The 22,780-nt window shown below is 46.5% G+C and overlaps 1 protein-coding gene across 1 annotated transcript in view; it reads left to right on the plus strand.

The window, feature by feature from the left end:
- Positions 1-20,906, plus strand: part of MEP1B (meprin A subunit beta) — a 28,749-nt gene extending 7,843 nt beyond the window's left edge. Inside the window, exons 5-16 of the mRNA XM_064170503.1 lie at positions 390-458; positions 1,546-1,663; positions 5,584-5,762; positions 8,129-8,347; positions 9,164-9,316; positions 10,088-10,303; positions 12,149-12,613; positions 14,974-15,156; positions 16,211-16,254; positions 16,393-16,481; positions 19,853-20,048; positions 20,753-20,906. Coding sequence (XP_064026573.1) covers positions 390-458; positions 1,546-1,663; positions 5,584-5,762; positions 8,129-8,347; positions 9,164-9,316; positions 10,088-10,303; positions 12,149-12,613; positions 14,974-15,156; positions 16,211-16,254; positions 16,393-16,481; positions 19,853-20,048; positions 20,753-20,773 — 1,952 coding nt within the window. The 3' untranslated portion in view covers positions 20,774-20,906. The remainder of the gene's footprint in view (positions 1-389; positions 459-1,545; positions 1,664-5,583; positions 5,763-8,128; positions 8,348-9,163; positions 9,317-10,087; positions 10,304-12,148; positions 12,614-14,973; positions 15,157-16,210; positions 16,255-16,392; positions 16,482-19,852; positions 20,049-20,752) is intronic.
- Positions 20,907-22,780: the final 1,874 nt, after the last annotated feature.

The following is a 22,780-nucleotide window of genomic DNA, read 5'->3' on the forward strand; positions in this document are numbered from 1 at the left end:
CTTTTGGTGAACTGCTTTGGCCTGAGCATATCAGTGGACACAGGACACAGAAACAAACCCTTCCATTATTCAAAATCACAACATTATTAAGCACTCTGTGGTTTGCAAGACTTTAGATTTTAATTCTTCCCACAGGAGCTGAAGCTCTTCCCACACATGGATCCAAACCTCCAGTAATGTCTACGGAGAAAAGTCACAGCAACTGGTGGAAGGGAGTGAAGGGATTTCAAACTCAGACCTTAGACCTCTGAATGATCTCCTGAAGCTTTTGAGCTCTTTGATTCTTATATGTCTTACATGGACTTGTAGGAGGTGTGCTTTGCTTTAACACTGTTGTAGTTCCTGCTGCTAGGTCGCTTTTGCCTGTGTTCTCTCTCCGGTGCAGGGACGGAATGCCATCATTGGTGACAACTATCGGTGGCCCCATGTTGTCCCCTACGTCCTGGAAGATAGCCTGGGTACAGTACCTGCTCTTCACAATGTCTGCATGTTGTGTTGATTGAGATGTTCAATGCAGGCTGATAAAGATGCTGTGGCACCCTTTCCTCTTGTAAGTCTAGAGCAGGCCTTTTCCCCCAGCAGGGGAGTGGGGAAGCTGGTTGCATCATCTTGGTGTTGGTGCTGGTTCCTCACATCCTTTCCTTGGGTAGTTCTTACCTGGTCCTTGCTGTGGCCCAGCATGTGGATTTAGTTTCAAAAACATGTGTCTGAGACATGAAACTCCTGAGCAGAAGTAAAAAGCAGGGCACTGAAGATCCTTCTAAAACCAGGAAGCTCGCCTGGGCATCATCTACAGCACCCATGGCAAACGCGTTCTGGCAGGCAAGGAAGTTTGCAGTGGCACATTGCTGAGTGCCCTGATGTGGGCCAGGGACGTGGCACAGTTTGTCTCCATCCCCTTCAACCCATCCAGCTGTGGTGGACTGCGCTGCAGAGGCAGGTTGTGAGATGGAGAGCTTGAGTTTCTGCTCCATACCACACAGGGAGGTTGTGCCCTCACTACACAAGGTGGGGTCATCATCCTGGAATGTGGCAGGTTCAGAATAAATCACCCACCCCCATTTTATATTCAGATCTAAACTGGGTTGAAACCATGCAAGGCTTCATTGAGGAGATAACCCAGATGTAGTGTTAGTGGTTCAAGCCCTGGAGGAGTTGGTGAGGGATCTGTATCCTGCCTTAAGTAAAATCTGATGTCTTCGTTCCCTGCTTTTTTAATACTTGCTCACATAAATCTCAGCAGTGTGAATGGAAGGGTTTACAAAACTAAGAGCCACACACCATAATATTTCATATACTCATCACGTTTTGTGCCTAAGTGCCAAAGAAAAATTACATGAAAGCAAAACAAGAGGAAGATACAATGTCACAGCAGCCTGATTTGGGGCTTTTAGGGCCCTACTCAGACCTTAATCCAGAAAAAAAGCTGCTTATTTTGATCAAATATAGCTGGAGCAGGAGTCACCCTCTTGTCCTGTGGAACAATTGTTCCCTGTGGATCATAGTACAAACCTATGGGCTCAGCACTGCCTGTTTGCTTTGCAGAAATGAATGCCAAGGGACTCATCCTGAAGGCATTTGAACAGTATCGGCTGAAAACCTGCATTGACTTCAAACCTTGGGAAGGGGAGAAGAACTACATCTCTGTGTTCAAGGGAAGTGGGTAAGAGCAGTCGTGTAACATAACTGCCCTCCTGCCTGGCTTCAGGCTGTTTGCACTCTGAAACTCACCTATCTGGCTATAACTTTGTATTTTGGTTTTTGTTGTGCCTGGATTTCCACCTTTCTTCAACTGGAATTTGTAGCAGTCTCCAGAACAACTATTGCCTTGGTAGTGAGACTGATTTCTTGCTGATGCTTATTTGTAGCTGTAAGAGGAAGTCAAGGCATAGATTCATAGAATGGTTTGTGTTGGAAGGGACCTTAAGGATCATCAAGTCCCAACCCCCTTGGCACTGGCAGAAACACCTTCCACTACATGAGGCTGCTCAAAGCCTCATCCACTCTGGCCTTGAACACCTCCAGGGAAGGGGAGAAGTCTTTTAAGAAGCAGTCTTCTGGGCATGGTAAAAGGTACCAGAAACAACCCAGTTATTTTATTGACTGAACTTGGGATATATGAAGCATCACTTGCAAGTGGTCATTCTTAGACAACCTTAGTTAAAAAAACAACCAACCACAGGCAACTTACAGGGAACTGCTTGAGAGAGTCCAGAGCAGAGCCACAAAGATGCTGAAGGGAATGGAACCTCTCTCTTATGAGGAGAGCCTGAGGGAGCTGGGGCTGTGCTGCTGGGAGGAGACTGAGAGGGGACCTCATTAATGTTTATAAAGATGTGCAGGGTGAGTGCCAGGAGGCTGCAGCCAGGCTCTGCTGGGTGATGCCCGATGACAGGACAAGGGGCAGTGGGTGGAAGCTGAGGCATAGGAAGTTCCATGGAAACATGAGGAGGGATTTTTTTCCCTGTGAGAGTGACAGAGCACTGGAACAGGCTGCCAGGGGGGTTGTAGAGGCTCTCTCTCTGGAGACATTCAAGATCAGCCTGGATGTGTTCCTGTGCAATCCGCTCTAGGTGATCCTGCTCTGTAGGGGAACTGGACTGGGTGAGCTTTTGAGTTCCTTTCCAGCCCTTAACCTCCTGTAATTCTGTAACCAAAGAGCAGAACTATGATCTTTCTAACTGTGGGACAATGACTTTGTTGGACTCTAACAAATGAAATTGCATATGGACAAAGTCACACCAGCATGTTTCTTTAACTGCCACATAACACTGAGATACTTTACAGAGGCTTTACCTCCTTTGGTGCCTATTTATGCTTATTCCACCTTATATTTTGCAAAACAAGATTCCAGCAGAGAAGTCAACATCACCCCAGCTGCTTCTCTTTCTAAGACAGCCTTGGTCAAAACAGTGCAACAGAAACAAATATAGTTTTGCACTCTATGCTGAACCATTTCTCTTTCACAAAAGCAGGTCAGGGAAAGCTTGATAGCCTGGTGGGGAAATTTACTTCCAGAAAATCATTTCCTGTTATGAGAATGCATTCATACCTGGGCAAAGATTTTTCTGATAATACAAATGCTTCCTTTCCCCTTTGGCTGCTTCTGAGATATTTGCAGCAGATAATTGTTTCACAGTTTCTTTGATCTCTGGCTTTTTGTGTTTCCAACTCTTCATGCTGTGTACACCTGACACTGAAACTCATCCCTAAAAGATGTCTACATGGAGACTTAGGGAGCAAAGCATTTTCCTATGCTAAAGACTCATCTTTCTGAGCCAAATGGAAAACTCTTACAGCTTAATTTTTTTGTCCTTCCTCACATAAAGTATGCAATGAATTTGCTAATAATTGTACCTGGAAAAGAATCACAATCTTTAGCCTATGGCAAGTAAGAGGTCTCTGAGCAGTGTTTCACTTCTATGTCATAGAATCATAGTATCAGTCAGGGTTGGAAGGGACCACAAGGATCAGCCATTTCCAACCCCCCTGCCATGCCCAGGGACACCCTACCCTAGAGCAGGCTGCCCACAGCCTCATCCAGCCTGGCCTTAAACACCTCCAGCCATGGGGCCTCAACCACCTCCATGGGCAACCCATTCCAGCCTCTCACTTCTCTCATGCTCAAAAACTTCCTCCTCACAGCCAGGCTGACTCTCCTCACCTCCAGCTTTCCTCCATTCCCCCCAGTCCTGTTATTCCCTGAGAGCCTAAGAAGTCCCTCTCCAGCCTTTTTGTAGTCCCCTTCAGATACTGAAAGGCCACAAGAAGGTCACCTGGGAGCCTCCTCTTCTCCAGCCTGCACAGTCCCAATTCTTTCAGTCTGCCCTCATAGCAGAGCTGCAGCAGCCCTCTGAGCATCCTCATGGCCCTTCTCTGGACGTGGTCCAGCATCTCCACATCCCTCTTGGAACAGGAGCTCCAGAACTGGATGCAATACTCCAGGTGGGGTCTCAGGAGAGCAGAGTAGAGGGGTAGAATTCAATGTCCCTTGAAAAGAGATGACACAGTGTTGAAGAAGACAAGTCCCTCTAGCTGGATAGCATGTCCCACCCTCCCTGCCTGGTGTGCAGCAGCTGTGACTCCAAAGATAGCTGCTTTGGTATGAGGTGGCCTCAGAACTGTGGCAGAATTCTGGGACTTCTGCAGAACACTGAGACAAAAAGAGCTGTATAATCGATATGGGGACGTGATCAGCAGAAGTCTGTGACATTATGGATGCCACATGTGCTCCTTCCCAGCTCTCATGCTGTGATCTGAATGAGTAATCAATAGCCAAACCCTGTTCTCTTCTGGGGGAAAGAGAAATAGTGGGAAGAAGTTGGACTAATAAGTTGCAGGGTGTGAAAGTGCTTGGTGTGCCTGTGGTTTTACATTTCTGGGGTGACAGGACTGCAAATCCTACAGCACATTTTGTGCCTGATTAATTTTATGGACCTCACTGGGCAAGGGTTGATTTATTTGCTGCTCAAAATATCAATTTAAATGGAGCTCTCTGTGCTTGCTCCTTTTTGGACATGGGGTGCCGTTTTATTGGCTTGTGCCAATAAAAGTTCACTGAACTTTTTTGTTCTGTAGTGAAAACTTCCAGCACAGCTGCAGTTTTGCTCTTCCTTGTGAGTATGTGTCAGCAGCAAGTGCTCCAGTGCAGCAGCTCACAGAGAGCTGGGAGGAGAGGAGCTTTTGCACCACCTTTCAGAAGGCAAAAGCAGCTGTGCAGGGGCAAACCTTGCCTGACAGCCACAGCCCCTCACAAACAAAAGAACAAAACAGTAAAGAGAAAAGCAGCTGCAGTGAGAGAGGTGAGGACACAGAGAGGTTATGGAGTCTCCTTCGCTGGAGACTTTCAAGCCCTGTCTGGATGTGTTCCTTTGCAACTTGCATTAGATTATGGTCCTGCTCTGGCAGGGGGGCTGGACTCAATGATCTCCAGGGGTCCCTTCCAACCCTGTGATGCTGTGAACATGCATCAACACTCAAGGAGTGCTCACAGTCACGTACTGTGCTCCAGCTAAAAACCTGCCAATCTGCAGTGATTTAATTGTTCTAAATTATGTGCACTAGATTATGGTCCTGCTCTGGCAGGGGAGTTGGACTCAATGATCTCCAGGGGTCCCTTCCAACCCCTAACATCCTGTGATGCTGTGCATGAACCTGGTTCCTCATAGTATCAGGACACTCAAGGTGTGCTCACAGTCACGTACTGTGCTCCAGCTAAAAACAACCTGCCAATCTGCAGTGATTTGATAGTTCTAAATTATGTGTCCATAGTCTTTGATGGTTCCTTCAGTGCCAAGGAATTCCTCATCAGTTTTCATCTGTCACAGCTAGGTCAGCATTTTTCTGTTAAAGACATCAAAACCAGCAGAGCCAGAGCTGGGCAACTGCTTCTTCATCAAAACAGAGCTAAGTGTGAGATGAAAGGATCTGGTAAGGAACCGATCAATGACAAAGCTCTGTCTGGAGCAAAGCCTAACTTCAGCGCTCAAGCTAAAGATGTACCTGCTGAAGAGACTGATTCTGGGGCTGCACGGCGCAGGGATGGTCTGTCTCACAGAGCCCTCTCTTGTATTTCAATGCTAGATGCTGGTCCTCAGTGGGAAACCGCCAACACGGGCTGCAGCAGCTTTCCATCGGAGCCAACTGTGACAGGATTGGGACGATCCAGCACGAGTTCCTGCATGCCCTGGGATTCTGGCATGAGCAGTCACGGTCTGACCGGGATGATTATGTGTCCATCGTCTGGGACAGGATTCAGACTGGTCAGTCACTCCCATGCTTTTCTTTTCAGGCGCTGGAGTCAGTGGGTTTAGCTGCAGAACATCGCTTCCAGCCGCCTTTCCATGGTCACACTGTTCTCTTACCTGCGCTTGTTTTTCAATGCAAGTGTATAAATAATTGTTTTATATATATATATATGTATGTATGTATGTATGTATGTGTGTATATAAACCTGGGACGTTGGAATGGGCTGCCCAGGGAGGTGGTGGAGTTGCTGTCCCTGGAGGACATCTGCTCCAATGCTCTCTGGCCACAGGGTTCAGCTTGTTCCCTCTAGAAACTTGGATTTGGCTAAACAAGGGAGAGAGCCATCCCAACCCATAGAGCTTAAGAAAGGGCAGCAAGGCTGGTGAGGGGCCTGGAGCATGGCCCAGTGAGGAGAGGCTGAGGAAGCTGGGGGTGTGCAGCCTGCAGAAGAGGAGGCTCAGGGCAGACCTCATTGCTGTCTGCAACTCCCTGAAGGGAGGCTGTAGCCAGGTGGGGTTGGGCTCTTCTGCTAAGCAACCAGCAACAGAACAATGGGACACAGTCTCAAGTTGTGCCAAGAGAGGTCCAGGCTGGATGTTAGGAGGAAGTTGTTGCCAGAGAGAGTGATTGGCATTGGAATGGGCTGCCCAGGGAGTTGGTGGAGTCACCGTCCCTGGAGGTGTTGAAGCAAAGCCTGGATGAGGCACTTAGTGCCATGGTCCATGACTAGATAGGGCTGGGTGCTAGGTTGGACTGGGCGATCTTGGAGGTCTCTTCCAACCTGGCTGATTATATGACAGAAAGCCTTGTTTGCTATTGCTGTGGTTTTTCCTCATGCCACAGCAGTCCCCACAACCCCAACTAGAGGCCTGAGGTTTGTTGTGCAGCAAAAAAAGCAGAAGTGAATAATTGAGTTTGGTTAAGTGACTACTCTAAAAGCAATGTTTCTCTGGGGCTCTTGGCAAAGCAGAAATAATTGAAAAAGAAACAATGCCACTCTGAAAAAAACCCAAACAAACAGTTGTGACTGAAGCCAGCAGCAAGTGAAAACTCTTTGTCCCTGACCACTATACCTGGTCTGGGCAGCTGCACTGAGGCAGCAGAGTGTACAGTGAGGAGAGATCCCTTTCGGCATCCACATCACACATGTGGTTACCTCGGTGATGCACCTTGTGAATGTGAGTGTTGGTGTAGTTGGCAGATGCACTGGGTTCCTTGGGATCTGCTCAGCCTCTGCTTCTTCATCTGCCCATCATCCTCTGTGACTTTCATGCAATTCAGTTGTACACACAGGCTTGATGCTTTCCTAACAGGTACTCACAGAAGACTGAAAACCACAGATAATGATTAAATCTAATGCATTCTTATTTAGTCTTGATCAATAGTCTGGTGCATATGCAAGTGCATTTTACAGACAATTACTTAGACTGTGTTATTTGATTCCCATTGCATTTTGCTGACTCTTTAATGACAAGTTGTGCTGTCGTTGGCTGTTTGAAACTGCTGCAGCTTTTTCACACTGACCAGAATACACTTACTGATCTTACCTTCATTGCATACTTAGGAATCATTTTTTGGGCTCATATTCCACAAAAAAAATAGCTGCAAGGTTAAATTCTAAGAGATTATCTGATGGCAGCTTCTTTATTGTGAGCTAAAATCACCAGCAACTGAACAGCAGAGAAGACAGATTAGAAACAGAGAAGTATTGCAGTTGCACATTGCATTAATCTGAGCACTGAAGCAGTATCTCTACTTTTGGAGATACTCCACAAGTCCATTAAAGTTTACTGGTAGTTTTAGGGGGGAAAACCATTCTGGTAGGAGAGGAGGAGGCCAGCCTCTTCTCCTTGATGTCAGGAGACAGGACTAGAGGAAATGATTCCAAGCTGCACCAGGGGAGGTTCAGTCTGGATATTAGGAACTATTTCTTCACTGAAAGGCTTCCCAGACATTGAAATGGTCTGCCCAGGGCAGTGATGGAATCATCATCCCTAGGGGTGTTGTAGATTCATGTGGACCTGGCACTTAAGGACATGGTTTAGTGCTGACCCTTGGCACTTAGGGACATGATTTAGTACTGACCCTTTAGTGCTGGGCTGAAGTTTGGACTGGATGATCTTTGAGGTGTCTTCCAACCAGATATATTCAGTGGTAGTAGAAAGTATCCTTCACCCAGCAGAAAAGTTCCAGTGGCTAAAAGAGGAAAGCAAATAACTTTAGACTAGAAATAAAATAGTCTTAGACTAAGTGCAAGTAAAACAACTACAACAAAGTAACTGGAGGATGTGATGGATTCCTTGTCACTCTAAGTGTGACCACCAAAACTTGTTGCTCTTGGGCAGCAACCAATCTTTCTTTTCCTTTGTTTCCCATTTAGGTAGAGAACACAATTTTGAAAAATATAATGACTCCACATCAGACTTCCTGAATGTTCCCTATGACTACACTTCTGTGATGCACTACAGCCAAACTGCCTTCAAGAATGGCACTGAACCCACCATTGTCACCAAAATACCAGACTTCATGGACATCATAGGCCAGCGGATGGACTTCAGTGACTATGATCTCCAGAAGCTGAACAGGCTCTACAACTGCTGTAAGTCTCTCCCTTTCTTCTCATTTTAAATTGTTTGTCTGCTTGTTTGTTTTCTTCTGGCATTTGAAACTGTCCCACACCACATCCTGGTCCCCAAGCTGGTGATACATGTGTTTGATGGGTGTACCACTAGATAGATGAAGAACTGGCTTGATGGCTACACTCAAATTGTGGCTGTCAATGGCTCCATGTCCAGCAGAGGGCTAGAAGGATGATTAGGGGACTGGAGCACTGCCTGATAAGGAGAGGCTGAGGGACCTGGGGCTGTTTAGTCTGGAGAAGAGAAGACTGAGAGGGGATTTAATAAATGTTTATAAACACCTGAGGGCTGGGGGTCAGGAGCTGGGGGACAGGCTTTGCTCACTGCTCCCTGGGCTAGGACAAGGAGCAACAGATGGAAGCTGCAGTGCAGGAGGTTTCACCTCAACACAAGGAGGAACGTCTTTACTGTAGGGGTCCAAGAGCACTGGCACAGGCTGCCCAGAGAGGCTGTGGAGTCTCCTTCTCTAGAGACTTTCAAGACCTGTCTGGATATGTTCCTGTGTGACCTGAGTTAGATTGTATGGTCCTGCTCTGGCATGGGGGCTGGACTCACTGATCTCCTTGAGTCCCTTCCAACTCCTGACATCCTGTGAGCCTGTGATTCTGTGAATTCCTGACTATTACACTATGCACATTAACAGTATTTGAAGCCACTGATTATTTGGTGCTTGCATTCAGTCGTTTCTGTTGGGTTTGGACACTCAGGATTAAAACGTGTGCCGTGTAATAGAGACTCAAAACTTGTTTGGGTTGCTTTTCTTTTTCACCTTGCAGCCTCCTCCCTCAGTTTCATGGACACGTGCAGTTTTGAACTTGAAAACATATGTGGCATGATTCAAAGTTCAGATGATAACAGCGACTGGCAGCGTTTGTCTCAGGTTCCTGCTGGGCCAACTACTGACCACACCAACATGGGTGAATGTGAAGGTATGAAAAAAACCCAATCCACAAGCCCACAATTTGTCCTTATCTCTCTGGCAGGTATTTTCTGCAGAGGAATGTGAGTTGACTTCGATCATGGCCTTGCTCTCTGTTTATATGTTGACAACTTGCAGTTTATTTTTTAACCAAGCAGCATCAATCTACATACTTGAGGCCAAAATGTGATCTGTTAGATTTGCTGCTTAGTTGAGGAGATTGAATGTCCTTAGCTCTTTTGGGCTGTTTCCTAGTCTTAGTGTCACATCCTGATATGAGAGCTTTATAGAATATTCTAACCTATGGTTCAGGCACACCAGAAAGGCTACTGATTTGCTGAATAATTCCTCTGCAAGTCTTTGGAAAAGGTTGAGATTTAGAAATGAATGTATATTACCAGGAGAATAATTAATTGAGAGTGCAGTCAGTTGTTTCTGAGCCTGTCGGAGAAATCTTCATGGGCTCAGGAGCTTAAATCAGTCCTCAGAGAGAGTCAAATGTGAGTTACTGGCGCTGGGTAAAGAGTAAAAGCCAGTGCCTTTGGGTACAAATTGCTAGGGACAGGCAAATGAGGGAAGAAGTTGCAAGGAGAATGGTTTTGCCCCTGGAGAATGTGACCAGCTAACAGTCCTCAGTCTGAAGATGTGTAGAGGATCTGCCATACCTTCACTCTAGCCCAGTCACATCTTTTAGCTTCATTACAGCACAGTGTTAATACAGCTGCACCAGGAAAACCCTTTTTCATCTCTCTGCCATTCACTTCTCATTGACTTTTGGCAGCTTCTGGCTACTTCATGCATTTCAGCACCAGTGCTGGAGGAGAGGGGAGCACAGCTACCCTGGAGAGCCGTATTCTGTACCCCAAGAGGGGCTTCCAGTGCTTGCAGTTCTATTTCTACAACAGCGGGCACGAAAGCGACCGGCTGTCTGTCTGGGTCAGGGAGTACACTTCAGCCCATCCAAATGGCACTTTGAGACTCATTGAAGAGATAGAAGGTAAGAAACAACATTGCATTTTGTTTTCATCTCTACCCAATATCCTTTCCAAATACTGTGGCAAAGTGACTCATCTCCTAGCGTTAGTCTTTGGCTTCTCTATGAAATTGATTACCTTCTGGTGAAATGATAGTTGATGGCTCCTCAGTCAGCTGTTTTCCTACAGTATGATCAATTGCCACAGATCACAAACTCCTGCATTATCATTATAGTTTTGTTTTTTTCACCAAAATAGCAGTCATTTTAGGTGTTCCTGAATTGCTGCTATCAATAGCAGCCGATGAAGTTGGTAATTAGAGTAAATCATGATGAGTAAGAAAGTAATAACAAAAGAAATTGGAAAGCATAAGTGTCCTGAAATATCTAATGTAGGCAATTAAAAAGGATAAATAAAGTGTACCTTTCTTTTTAAACAAGGTTTGAAAAGACTTAACTGAAATACATGGGCCACAGGTCATGATGTGAGCTGTAGTTTGAAGGCAGTTAAGCTCTTGTGGTTTTGGGAGCCTGTGGCCAACAGAATGAGCAGCTGAGGTCAGTTAATGGACAAGAACTCCTAAAGTTAGAATTGCCAAATTCACCTCATGGCTAAATCATTTTCCTCAAATGTTTATCTGTTACTTGGTCTCCCTTATAGCTGCAACTAGTTCAAATCTTCTGGTTACATAAGGGCCTGAGCAAGTTCTCTTGCAAAATAGGTAGCAAGTCCACTTCTTCTGCCTCTTTTTGTCCCTTTAGTCTCAGCTCATGCCTTTTTTTTCACACTCATTTCTTTACCCTGATGCTGTCATCATTCTTGTGTGCCATCAGGAATCCATAACATATGTGTCTGATTTCTGAGTAGTCTGAGCCCCTCAGACTATTCCCAACCCTACTTTGAAGCCAACATGAATTTCTCCACACTTCAGCCTTGTTCACAAACATTCCTTCATATGGATGAGGTCCAATCTCCAATTCCTGCTTTATCAAGTCCATGGTTTCTTTTTGTGTGTCCAAATGGGCATCCTACTTTGATGGTCTCTGGTAGAGCTTTCAGGAATGGTTTAGGATAATTTTTTTCCCCACAAACTGATTCACTTCTCTCATGTGAGAAGTTACCCTGAATAACACAGACAACAATCTGGAGGAGACAGTGACACTACAGCCAGACACCTTGGATGAACTGGTCATGGGTTTACACTGAACCACCATGCTCAAGAGGCTGAGGGACAAGCCCCAAAACCTTTCTGCTGGTCTCTGGCAGCTGTGACTGTCATCATCCAGGAGCAGAGAGGGCTGCTGGAAGGATGTTTTACATCACTGTAGGTCTGCTCATTAGACACGAATCAGAAATCTCAGTCTTGCATATAATCTGTACAGCTCTAAAACCTTTAGCTGATGCAGAAGGCAATTTAATGGAAAGCAGTGGGGAGGTTTTTTGTCTTGTTTCTGGGTTTATGTTATCCTCTCCTAATTATAATGGTACTGAGGAGTGGCAAGAAATGAAGACTGATATCTGAAATCCATTGTGTTGTGGGTTTTTTTCTCCTTCCCTCCACTCAAAGAGCTGTTACACTTAGTGCCACGGTCTAATTGATTGGATAGGGCTGGGTGATTGGTTGGACTGGATGATCTTGGAGGTCTCTTCTAACCTGGTTGATTCTATGATTCTACATATGAAACCTGTTGAAAAACTGGAGAAAATACGATCTTGCACTGAAAAAGTAACACCTACAGGATAAATATTCCAAGATATCAGTGCTAGTGGAATGGATGTGTTCTTGCACAGTGCTGGTGTAGGCTCTGGAGACCTGTGGAGTTTTGGGCTGCCCTGCTCACTGCAAAATCCTTGCCTTTGTTTTTCAGATTCACCTGCAAATTACTGGCAGCTCCATCATGTTTCTTTGAATGTCACAAGTAAATTCCGGGTTGTGTTTCAAGGTGTGAAAGGAAATGGCTCATCAAGCGGAGGCCTCTCCATTGATGACATCAACTTGTCTGAAACTCAGTGTCCTCACCACGTCTGGCACATCAGGAATTTCACACACCTCCTCGACACGAGCCCAGCAGGGCAAGAGGGAAAAATATACAGTCCACCTTTTTACTCTAATGAAGGATATGCCTTTCAGGTCAGCTTGTATGTAAATGGTACCACTGGCAGCCCATTTAACTTGGCAATTTATTGGCACTTGATTTCTGGAGCAAATGATGATCACCTGCAATGGCCCTGTGCGTGGCAACAAGGTACCATGGTTCTGCTCGACCAGCATCCTGATATTCGTCAGAGGATGTCGAACCAAAGGAGCATAACAACAGACCCCCTGAAATTAGGTTTGTTAACATAACAACAGACCCCCTGAAATTAGGTTTGTTAACATCAGAGGTGCTACTCAGTACATTTGAATGTGCCCAAAAGATATGGAGTCAAATGTTCTCACTGTAGTTTGTTTAGCTCCTGGAATGTTTCGGTTGTGATGGTTTCAGTGTTACCTGCCCCCCCCCAACCTGTGAAAAGTCACCCAGCTGAGCTGGAAATTGAATGAAGCTTTATGCTGACAGCTTAACACAAGATACAAGCAGGTATTTACAATCTATACAGCTAGAGACAGATATACAAGTAAGTTTTAAAGAGTAATACAGAAACACAACAGCCCTCCCAGAAACCTGAGTCCACAGGAGGGGCTCCCAACCACCCTTCCACCTTCTTCTCACCCCTCTACCTTACCCCAGACTTTGCTTTACGTTCAAGGTGAGTTTGGAGGGTTGGCCAGGGGAGTTATGGAGCAGAAGGATTAGTCAGGCAGATGGCAGATTAGAGAGAGAAGTGCAGCCCCAAGGCCAGAGAGCAAACTCTTGTTATCTATGTGTCCTTGCTTTTATACATCTCAGCAAGCCCATGAGTTCAGCAGACATCACCACTGCTTCTTTTTCACAGCCTATCATGTAATTCTTCTCACCAGAATCTTCTAGCTAGGCTCAAACTAGCACAAGCAACACTGAACTAAACCAGAGACAAGGAAAAAAAAGTGGACATACAAGTAGGTCAAGCTGGGGCCTTGGATCTCAGAGTTGATTTGCATAAGAAACAGGTGGATAATGCACTCCTAAAATTTCTCTCATGTGCTTGGTGAGGATGCATTGGTGTCTGCCTTAGGAGAACTGTAGTTTTATAGGAGCCTTGGAAAACAAAGCAACAAACTAGCAAGGGACACAGTTCAGAGCAGATAGAAGAGCAGCTGTTAACCAAATCCCCACCCTCCTGGTAAAAGGTGCAGTGGTGTCAGCACAAATCTCCGTGTGGACTAAGTACTGATTCATGTTACATAATCTGTGCTCATTCAAGGTGTGAGAAGATAAGGAGCAATTGTCTGCAGTAACTTGGAAAGGAGCTGCAGATGTAGCTCTGAGATATGATAGGAATCTCTATAAAAAGAGATAGGGAAGAAGCACACTCCCCTGCCCTGCCCCACTCCCCCACGCCCCCAAATTCATCATTGGAGAGATTGGACTTGAGACAAAAAATACTTTCTTCAGCAGTGCAAGAGTTCTGCCAAAAGAAGCCCCCTTCACCACCAGCTTTAGAACAATGGAAGTGAAGGGAAAAGGCACCAAAAAGTCCAGTTCACAGTATTAGTTAAACATTTCTGAGTTACACTCCATTTTTTCCTATGGCACTGTCTCTACATGAAGAAAAAAAAAAAAGAAGAGCAGCTAATCTAGAAAGTCTAAATGTCCTCCCTGCAGAGGAGAGGTGCACCATGCCAAGTGCTCCATCGATCACAGAATCAACTAGGTTGGAAGAGACCTCCAAGATCCTCCAGTCCAACCTAGCACCCAGCCCTAGCCAGTCAACCAGACCACGGCACCAAGTGCCTGATGTTCTCCCTGTGCTCTCTGCTGTTATGGCCACAGGGCTGAGCCCTTCTCCTCCCCTGACCCTGTGGGCTTGGCAGCCTGTTTGCACTCTGCTCCTTCTCCCTTGTTTGCTCATCTATTGCTAATCACCCTGATTCCCAAGAGGAGCCTCATAACTCCTTCCTCTAACCAGCAGAGCTGCTGAAGCAGGCAGTTTCTTCTCCCTCTGTCAGATACTTCCATAGCCAATCAGGCTCAGCTTTGAGATGCAGAACAGAGTTTGATGGAGGAGTCATCAGTGGCCTGTGACCATTCAGGTCATCCAAGTGTCCCTTGCCCTACATGCCCATCAAGAGTTGCTCCTTCTGGAGAAGCACTGTGTTAATGCCTTTCACAGGAGTGTCCTGTGCTGCTCATCATCTTGCCCACTTCACTTTGACAGAACTAAAACATAAACCAACAGGTTTTCAACTGTCTCTCCAATAATGCCATCCCCAGCAGGTTCTTTCTCAACACCTCAGGCTAAACCAAATGCTTGTCTTGTGCATCTCATCAGTATGGACTCCCAGGAAAAAAATCTGCCAGTATTGTGGGCAGGTTCAGCATAGCTCCTATTCCCTGAGCTTCAGAGAGCTTCTTGTTCCCATGCTATCCACGAGCAGCTAAGCAGCAGCAGGCAAATCTGCCTTGGCTGCCAAGAGAGGCCTCAGAAGCACCTTGTGGCAGGGGTTGTCTGAGAAGGAAGGGACACCATTAAGAAGGAAATCCAGAGTGGTCTCATGCTCACATTCACTTATTCACTTCATTTTGGTTTCTCTTTGGTTTTTTTTTTTCAGATGACTCATCAAATTATTTTTGGGGTAGGCCAGATGAAGTGGGATCCACAGCAACTTTCTCCAATGGAACTACTTTCAAGAGAGGTCCAGGAAGTGGAACCAGTGCATTTTTAACCCACCAGAGACTTAGAAGCCGTGACTTTATTAAAGATGACAGCATTTATATTCTTTTGACAATGGAAGGTAGGTAGCCATGGCTGCTGTGCTTTACAATGCAACAAACAGTGTGCTCTTGCAGCCCAGAGAGCCACCCAGAGCCTGGGCTGCAGCAGAATTGTGGCCAGCAGGGCAAGGGAAGTGATCCTCCCCCTCTACTGCGCACTGCTGAGACCCCACCTGGGGTACTGCATCCAGTTCTGGAGCCTCTATTCCAAGAGGGTGCTGGAAGGGGTCCAAAGAAAGGCCACAAGGATGAGCAGAGGGCTGGAGCTGCTCTGCTATGAGGAGAGACTGAGGGAGTTTGGGCTGTTCAGTCTGGAGAGAAGGCGGCTCCAAGGTGACCTTATTGTGACCTTTCAGTATCTTAAGGGTGCCACAAGAAAGCTGAGCAGGGACTTTTTAGGCTGTCAGGTAGTGCTAGGACTGGGGGGAATGGAACAAAAGTAGAAATGAGCACATTCAGACTGGATGTTAGGAGGAAGTTCTTCATCATGAGGGTAGTGAGAGCCTGGAATGGGTTGCCCAGGGAGGTAGTGGAAGCCTCATCCCTGGAGGTGTTTAAAGCCAGGGCCAGCTTGATCTAGTGTGAGGTGTCTCTGCCCGTGGCAGGGGGGTTGGAACTAGATGATCCTTGTGGTCCCTGACTGATTCTATGAGTCTATGAAACAGGGAATATCACAGACTTTATGTACCACTAGAGCTCAGCACATGAAGTACTTTGCACAGGAGCAGTTCATGAGCTCCACCTGCATCCAAAGTCAAAACATATGTTTGAATAAATGCATGGATAGGTACCTGCACTGCAGAATTCCTTTCTGTATGTAAAGGAATATAAAACAATGCTAAGATGGGTAAAACAATGCTAATTTCAGGCAAATTACTTTGACTAAAATGGTGTGGGTTTGAAAGAATCTAGAGGACACTTGCAGAATAAACTGTGCTCCTTAAAGGTAAAAAACTCACCCCTGTTTATCTGTTATGCCTGGACAGCCTCTTTGCTCTCTACTGTTAGAATTTATCATTAGAACAAGGGGGGGAAATGAAGTAAAGATCTCATGTTTGTGTTTTCATTGTGCAGATATATCACATCTACTATCAACTCAGCCAAGTGCTTCACCAACTGTTGTTACAAATGCATCCAGTGCCACCACCAATCCCACCACCACCACTGAGCCTAGCACTGCTACCATCACCAACACCAATGCCAGCACCACCATGCTCACCTTCCCCACCACAGCCTTTGTCACCCAGACCAATAAGCCAGAGGTGGATGGTCCAGATATCTGTCCAGAAAACCCTTGTGAGAATGATGGTGTCTGTGTTGTTGTAGACAGAGCACCAGTGTGCAGGTGACTGCCTTTATTCACCCTCAGATGAGAGGATAAGGAAGGAAAGCTTCTAGTAGAGTCAATCTTTGTTCCTCATGAAAGACAGGCTATAGCTGATTAGAGCAAATATTTCCAGCTTCTACTGTGAGACTAAACTTCTGATCAGCTTGGGCAACAAAGCTCCTAACCACAGCATTTGACCATCATATCTTTATTGATGATCTGGATGAGGAGATTGAGTCCAGCATCAGTAAGTTTGCAGATGACACCAAGCTAGGAGCAGGTGTGGATCTGCTGGAAGGCAGGAGAGTCCTGAAGAAGGACCTGGACAGGCTGGATGGGTGAGCAGAGGCCAATGGGATGAGACTGAACAAGGCCAAGTGCAAGGTTCTGCACTTTGGCCACAACAACCCCAAGAGATGCTACAGGCTGGGGACAGAGTGGCTGAGAGCAACCAGGCAGAGAGGTATCTGGGGATGCTGAGAGAGAGATCCTGGCCTGGATCAGGAGCAGTGTGGCCAGCAGGACAAGGGAGGTTATTCTGCCCCTGTACTCAGCATTGGTCAGGCCACACTTTGAGTGCTGTGCCCAGTTCTGGGCTCCTCAATTCAAAAGAGAAGCTGAGATACTGGAACATGTCCAGAGGAGTGGCCTCTACAACACAGCCCTGTGAGGAGAGGCTGAGGGTGCTGGAGGTGTTTGGCCTGGAGAAGAGGAGGCTCAGGGGTGACCTTGTTGCTGCCTGCAACTACCTGAAGGGAGGCTGTAGCCAGGTGGGGTTGGTCTCTTCTGCCAGGCAACCAGGAACAGAACCAGAGGACACAGTCTCAAGTTGTGGCAGGGGAGGTCTAGGCTGGATGTTAGGAGGAAGTTGTTGGCAGAGAGAGTGATTGGCATTGGAATGGGCTGCCCAGGGATGTGGTGGAGTCACTGTCCCTGGAGGTGTTCAGAAATAGCCTGGATGAGGCACTTAGTGCCATGGTCTGGTTGATTGGACAGGGCTGGGTGCTACATTGGACTGGAGGATCTTGGAGGTCTCCTCCAACCTGGTTGATTCTATGATTAAGCTCTGCTTGGCTTCCTTCTAAGTTACATTTCCAATGTGTCTATCATTTTCAGTAATGTATTAGTCCAAAGTTATCAAATGAGCTGTGCATCTTCCTGAATGTGCCTACAGCAAACTGTAGAAGACTGAAATATAAATGCAGTTGCAAGCAAAGAGCATTTCCACTGGGAGAAAAGCTGTTTCATCCTTCCCAGGCAGGAAGCAGCACAGACATCATTTCAGAATTTGATTCAGAAATATCATGCAGTGCAGATTGTGGGCATGAATTACCAAAGTGCAGTTGCTTGCCTTTGAAAGCAGCAATGAAGGCTGAGCACTAAGATGATTGTTTGCCCTGCAAGAGAATTCATATCAGCTTTTATTTAATCTTCTGTGGATTTATTTCTGCAGCCACTTGGCAGATGAGTGCTCTCAGACAAGCTCTAATGCTGAAGATGGTAACTCTGTGTGATGTTGTGCCAGAGCAGGTAGACTGGAGAGGAGTGCTGTGAGGCACACATCTAAAGGCCAAGAGGGACAAGAGCCAGGATGATTCATTAAGTATTATAGGTCCCCATTCAGAAACCTTTTAAGAACCAATTCATGTGCAACCCACCAGAAGCAGGGCAGGAATGAGTAAATGTCAAGAAGCAACTCCAAGAAGACAGAAAAAAGTTTTGCTGAATGTTATGGCTGGTGTCAAAGACAATGTTTGTTTGCTGACACCTCTGGATGGTTTGAAGCTCTAGTGCCCCTGTGACTTACCTTCTGCCCTAGGGAAGTGTGTGACAGCAGTTGGTTTCAGCTCCAATTTTCTGCTGGGGAAGGAGAGGGAATTGTGATATGTAGCTGTTTAAGCTGGATCCCTTGAAGTCCCCTGACAATCAGTACCCTCCAGTGCACTGCAACCAGACTCCTTTGCAGGATCAAATGTATAGTTCTGAATAAAAGGATTAGACAGGAATGGGGAAAGCAGTAACATTAGGAGCAAATAGGGTTAGCAAGACAGGGGCATGTGTCCACTGGACAGTACTGCAGTTAGATTTTGGGACCATCATATGCTCACTGTAAGATGTTTGGGGCAATGTGGCTGGCAGAAAGGGATCTGGGGGCTGTAATAGGCAGCTGAATGTGAGCCAGCAGTGTGCCCAGGCATCCAAGAAGGCCAATGGCATCCTGGCTTGGATTAAAAATGCTGTGGCCAGCAGAAGCAGGGAGGTGATTGTCTCCTTGGACTCAGCTTTGGTGCGGCCACAACTCCAGTACTGTATTCAGTTTTGGGCACCACAATATAAGAGAGATGTGGAGGTGCTGGAGTGGGTCCAGAGGAGGGCAACGAAGCTGGGCAAGGGCCTGGAGAATAAATCTTATGAGGAGTGACTGAGGGATGGTCAGTTTGAGTAAGAGAAGGCTGAGAGGAGACCTCATTGCTCTCTACAACTACCTGAAGAGACATTGTGGGGAGCCTGCTGCTGGGCTCTTCTCACAGGTCATTGGAGACAGAACAAGAGGGAATGGCCTCAAGCTGAGGCTGGGGAGGTTTAGACTGGACATTAGGAAAAGGTTTTTCACAAAGAGAGTGGTCAGGGACTGGAATGAGCTGCCCAGGGAGGTGGTGGAGTCACCCACCCTGGATGTGTTCAAGGGTCGTTTGGATGTGGAGCTTAGGGCTATGGTTTAAGGTGAATCTTGTAGAGTAGGGCTATAGGTTGGACTTGGTGATCCTGAGGGGCTTTGCCAACCTGGATGTTTCTGTGTTGCTGGGTAAGGTGAAGGAATCAAAGCTTAGATGTTGTTTTTAGTCCTGATGTCAGATGACTGCTAGGATGTGGACTAGTTCTTCTTACCTCCTTTGGAGGAGGGCAGAGAGAGTTCACACAAACTCCTTAAATTTGAGAATAAGGCTCTCTTGGCAATGTAAGGGCTATAGGGAATGTGGTGGGAACCTCTTCAGCTGACTCAGTCTTGGAAATGGGGGATCCCTGCACCTAAGTCCTGGTTCCAGCTGCTATCTGGTCAGCAATGCTGTGAGAGTCCAACCCATGGCCCCCAAATCATTTATCTCACGGGTGAGCTGGGAGTTCACAAAAGCAATGAATTGATGAGGAAACAGGTGGATGAGGGTTTGGGGGTTTTTGGAGGGTGGTAAATGTAGCTGGATTGAACAAAAATATCAGTGCAAATGTTCTGGGTCAGTCGCCTTAGGAGCTTATTGAACTCCTTCCTGTAAAGGCTTTTTAAAGTCGACTGCATGGAGAAGACAGAAGGGTTTTGTTAAAAGCTGAGCATGACAAAGGGCAGAACTGCATCAGAGTATGAAGGCAATGTTTGTTCTTTTACTTTCCAGGTGCCCAGCAGGTGACAACTGGTGGTACATGGGAGAAAAGTGTGAAAGGAAAGGCTCAAGTCAGGAAACCACTGTAATAGCTGTTTCTTCAACCATAGCTGTGTTTGTTGTGATGCTTATTGTCACTGTCACAACTGCAGTGTGCCTCAAAAAGAAATACAGGAAAGGACGTGAGGAGAAACTGACTCTGGAAGATGTGAGTATTTTGCTCCTTTCAACAAGTAGAGACTTAAGCTAGGGAATAGCAAGACTGACATAGGTGAGAGGGTCTGACAGGAGAAATTCTGTGAGCAATGTGAAGAGGAATGGCCTCCCAGGCAACAGAGTTCCCTTCTGGAGTACATACTAATATTCTTTGTGTGATATCTTGTTGAGCTGCAGCAGCTCTGCACAATGCCAGGTGCTTGACACTTACTTTATGGCTTTCCAGTCAGTAAGTTTGGTTTCTCTGCAAGTAACACTCTTACATTATACAGATATTGTATACAATCAAAAAATTATATAGAGTGTTGGGGTTTGGAAGGGACCTCCATAGATCCTCTAGACAAACCTCCCTGCCAAGGCAGCATCACCACAGGAACACATCCAGGAGAGTTTGGAAAGGCTCCAGAGAAGGAGACTCCACAACTTCTCTGGGCACTCTGCCCCAGTGCTCTGTCATCCTCACAGTAAAGAAGTTTCTCCTCATGTTGAGGTGGAACCTCCTCTGTGTTCCAGCTGGCATCTGTTGTTCATTGTCCATTACTAGGCACCACAGAAAGGAGCCTGGCACCTTCATCTTGATAACCCACCCCTCAGATACTTATAGATCCCCTCTCAGCCTTCTCTCCTCAAGACTAAACATCTCCAGTTCCCTTCCCTACACACTTTTAAAAGATGGGTTCATTTTCTCTTCCCCAGTTGAAGAAAACATCCTTCTGAAGGCAATGCAAGCAAGCACCAAGGGCACGAGAAGAGCATCACTGGAAAACCACAACTGCATCATCGTTCTCTCTGTTATTTGTATCTCAAACATGGTGGCAAAGGTTTGTTAAGTCTGGCAAATCATTCCTCATCTGGATAAAGTACTAAAGTGCTAAAGTCAGTGAAATGTCTGGCAGTGTTATGTGTCACCATGCAATGGAGATAAAAGAAACTCTGTTGTGTGGCTTGCCTGCCCTGTCCTTTCAGTCTACCTGAACGTGAAGAACACACATTGAACTGCATCCTGACTTTCAGTCAGCACAGCAAAGTCCAGGCTTGCTATCTTCTCATGACACAGATGTCTCTGATAAAAGAGAGTTGGACCCTGTAATCAGAGGGTACTCAGCAGTTCCGAGTCCTGCAACAGCTGCCAGGCAGTAGAGTGAGGGGGCATGGAGTGTGGGAGCCTCTGGTTCATTAGGTTGGCTGACTGTGATCTACTCACTATAACAGAAATAACAGGTAATGAAGAAAGTGATGAATTAACCACACAGGCACACAAACATTAATGAGAAAGTCACACCAGAGACCGTAATGAGGACTCAGAATGCTTCAGCTGCTGATTGATGGTCCATTAAAGGAATTACTCAGGCAGAGCCTTCAAGAATGTCAACCCCAACATCAACGTTTAACTGGTAGGAAAGGGGAAACATGATTAACATGAGTATTATGGGAATCATGAGGCTGCTTGGGATATGGGCTGTCAGGAGAGGCTTGTGGACTCACATAACAATGACTATGGAATGCTTAGGGCAAAAATACGAAGGATCCAAAGAAAATGGGAATGGTTATGGTGGATCAGAGAGGAACTAGTTAGGAAAATGGTGCCAGCAACTGGACAGAGCACTCTGAAAAACTGTGTGTCATTGACCAGTGGAGTCCACAGGCCTTAGGGCTCATGGGTCTAGGCAACAGCATAGGGAGGGACTGGAGTGCAAGAGTCTGTGTGCCAGTAAATGGATGACTGTGGGCCATGGGGCCTGCAGTTCTAAACACCAGCTAAAGTGGAGGGACTGGAGTGTGTATTGTATGTGTGTTGAAAGGTCCAAGTGCCAGCAACTGGAGGATAACCCTGTAGGTCTGGGTGTCAGCAACTGGATGGATCAGGTTGTACGTGGCTGCGTAAGGGGTCTAAGTGCTGGCAAGCAGAGAGACCTGAGGGTGTTTGTAGTCCTTCAGTCACTTAATCCTCTCTGTGTGGATGAAAATTCACTGGCAAACTTCAGGCTGGACTAGCTGGTGAGTTGGAGGAAACATTTCCACATCTAGAGGACTCAGTCTGACCCAGTGGTTGAGGTAAGGAAGCCTGGCCATGGTCCAGGAGTAGCTATGAGGCAGACTGAGAGCCGGTGCTGACACTCAAGGGATCAGTGATGTGGGAGTGCTCCTGTGCTGACTCTGTGAGAGGTGCATCTGCTTACTAACAAACATCACATTGCTGCCAAGGAGGAGGTGACTTGCACACCAGTTAAAGAGCCCCATGTCCAGACATGCACATCAAACAGGTTTAGAGGCTGTGCCAGCATTGAAGTGGGCTGTGAATGTAGATGTGTGTTCTCACCAGAGAACCTCTATTCTGATCAACTGCAGCAGAGGAAGAGAATGGAACTGTCTGCACTTGTGGGAATTTGGGTAACATCATAGCTGGGGTCTGTGTGTGTCTCAGATGCACACTCAACCTTGCTACAGGCCTGATCTGCAAGCAGGAAGAGCGGCAGCTACATCCTGGAACCGAGATCTCCATCACCTGGAACCATTTCTGACTGGGCACGTCAGCTGAGGAAGAGGGACTGTTGGCTTTATCATCTCCCTTAACACCTTTGACAAGGAGGGCTGTAATTCAGTGGGATTTAGGGAACAGAGTAGGCATGGAAACAGGAGATGGGCCAGAGGAAGTGAAGTGTACTTCCCTGAGGAGACTCTGCAAAGGAAGATGGCAGTCACCGTGGGTACAGATCATCACAC

Source organism: Pogoniulus pusillus, chromosome 34, assembly GCF_015220805.1.
Source record: "Pogoniulus pusillus isolate bPogPus1 chromosome 34, bPogPus1.pri, whole genome shotgun sequence".
In the NCBI taxonomy this organism is placed as follows: domain Eukaryota; kingdom Metazoa; phylum Chordata; class Aves; order Piciformes; family Lybiidae; genus Pogoniulus; species Pogoniulus pusillus.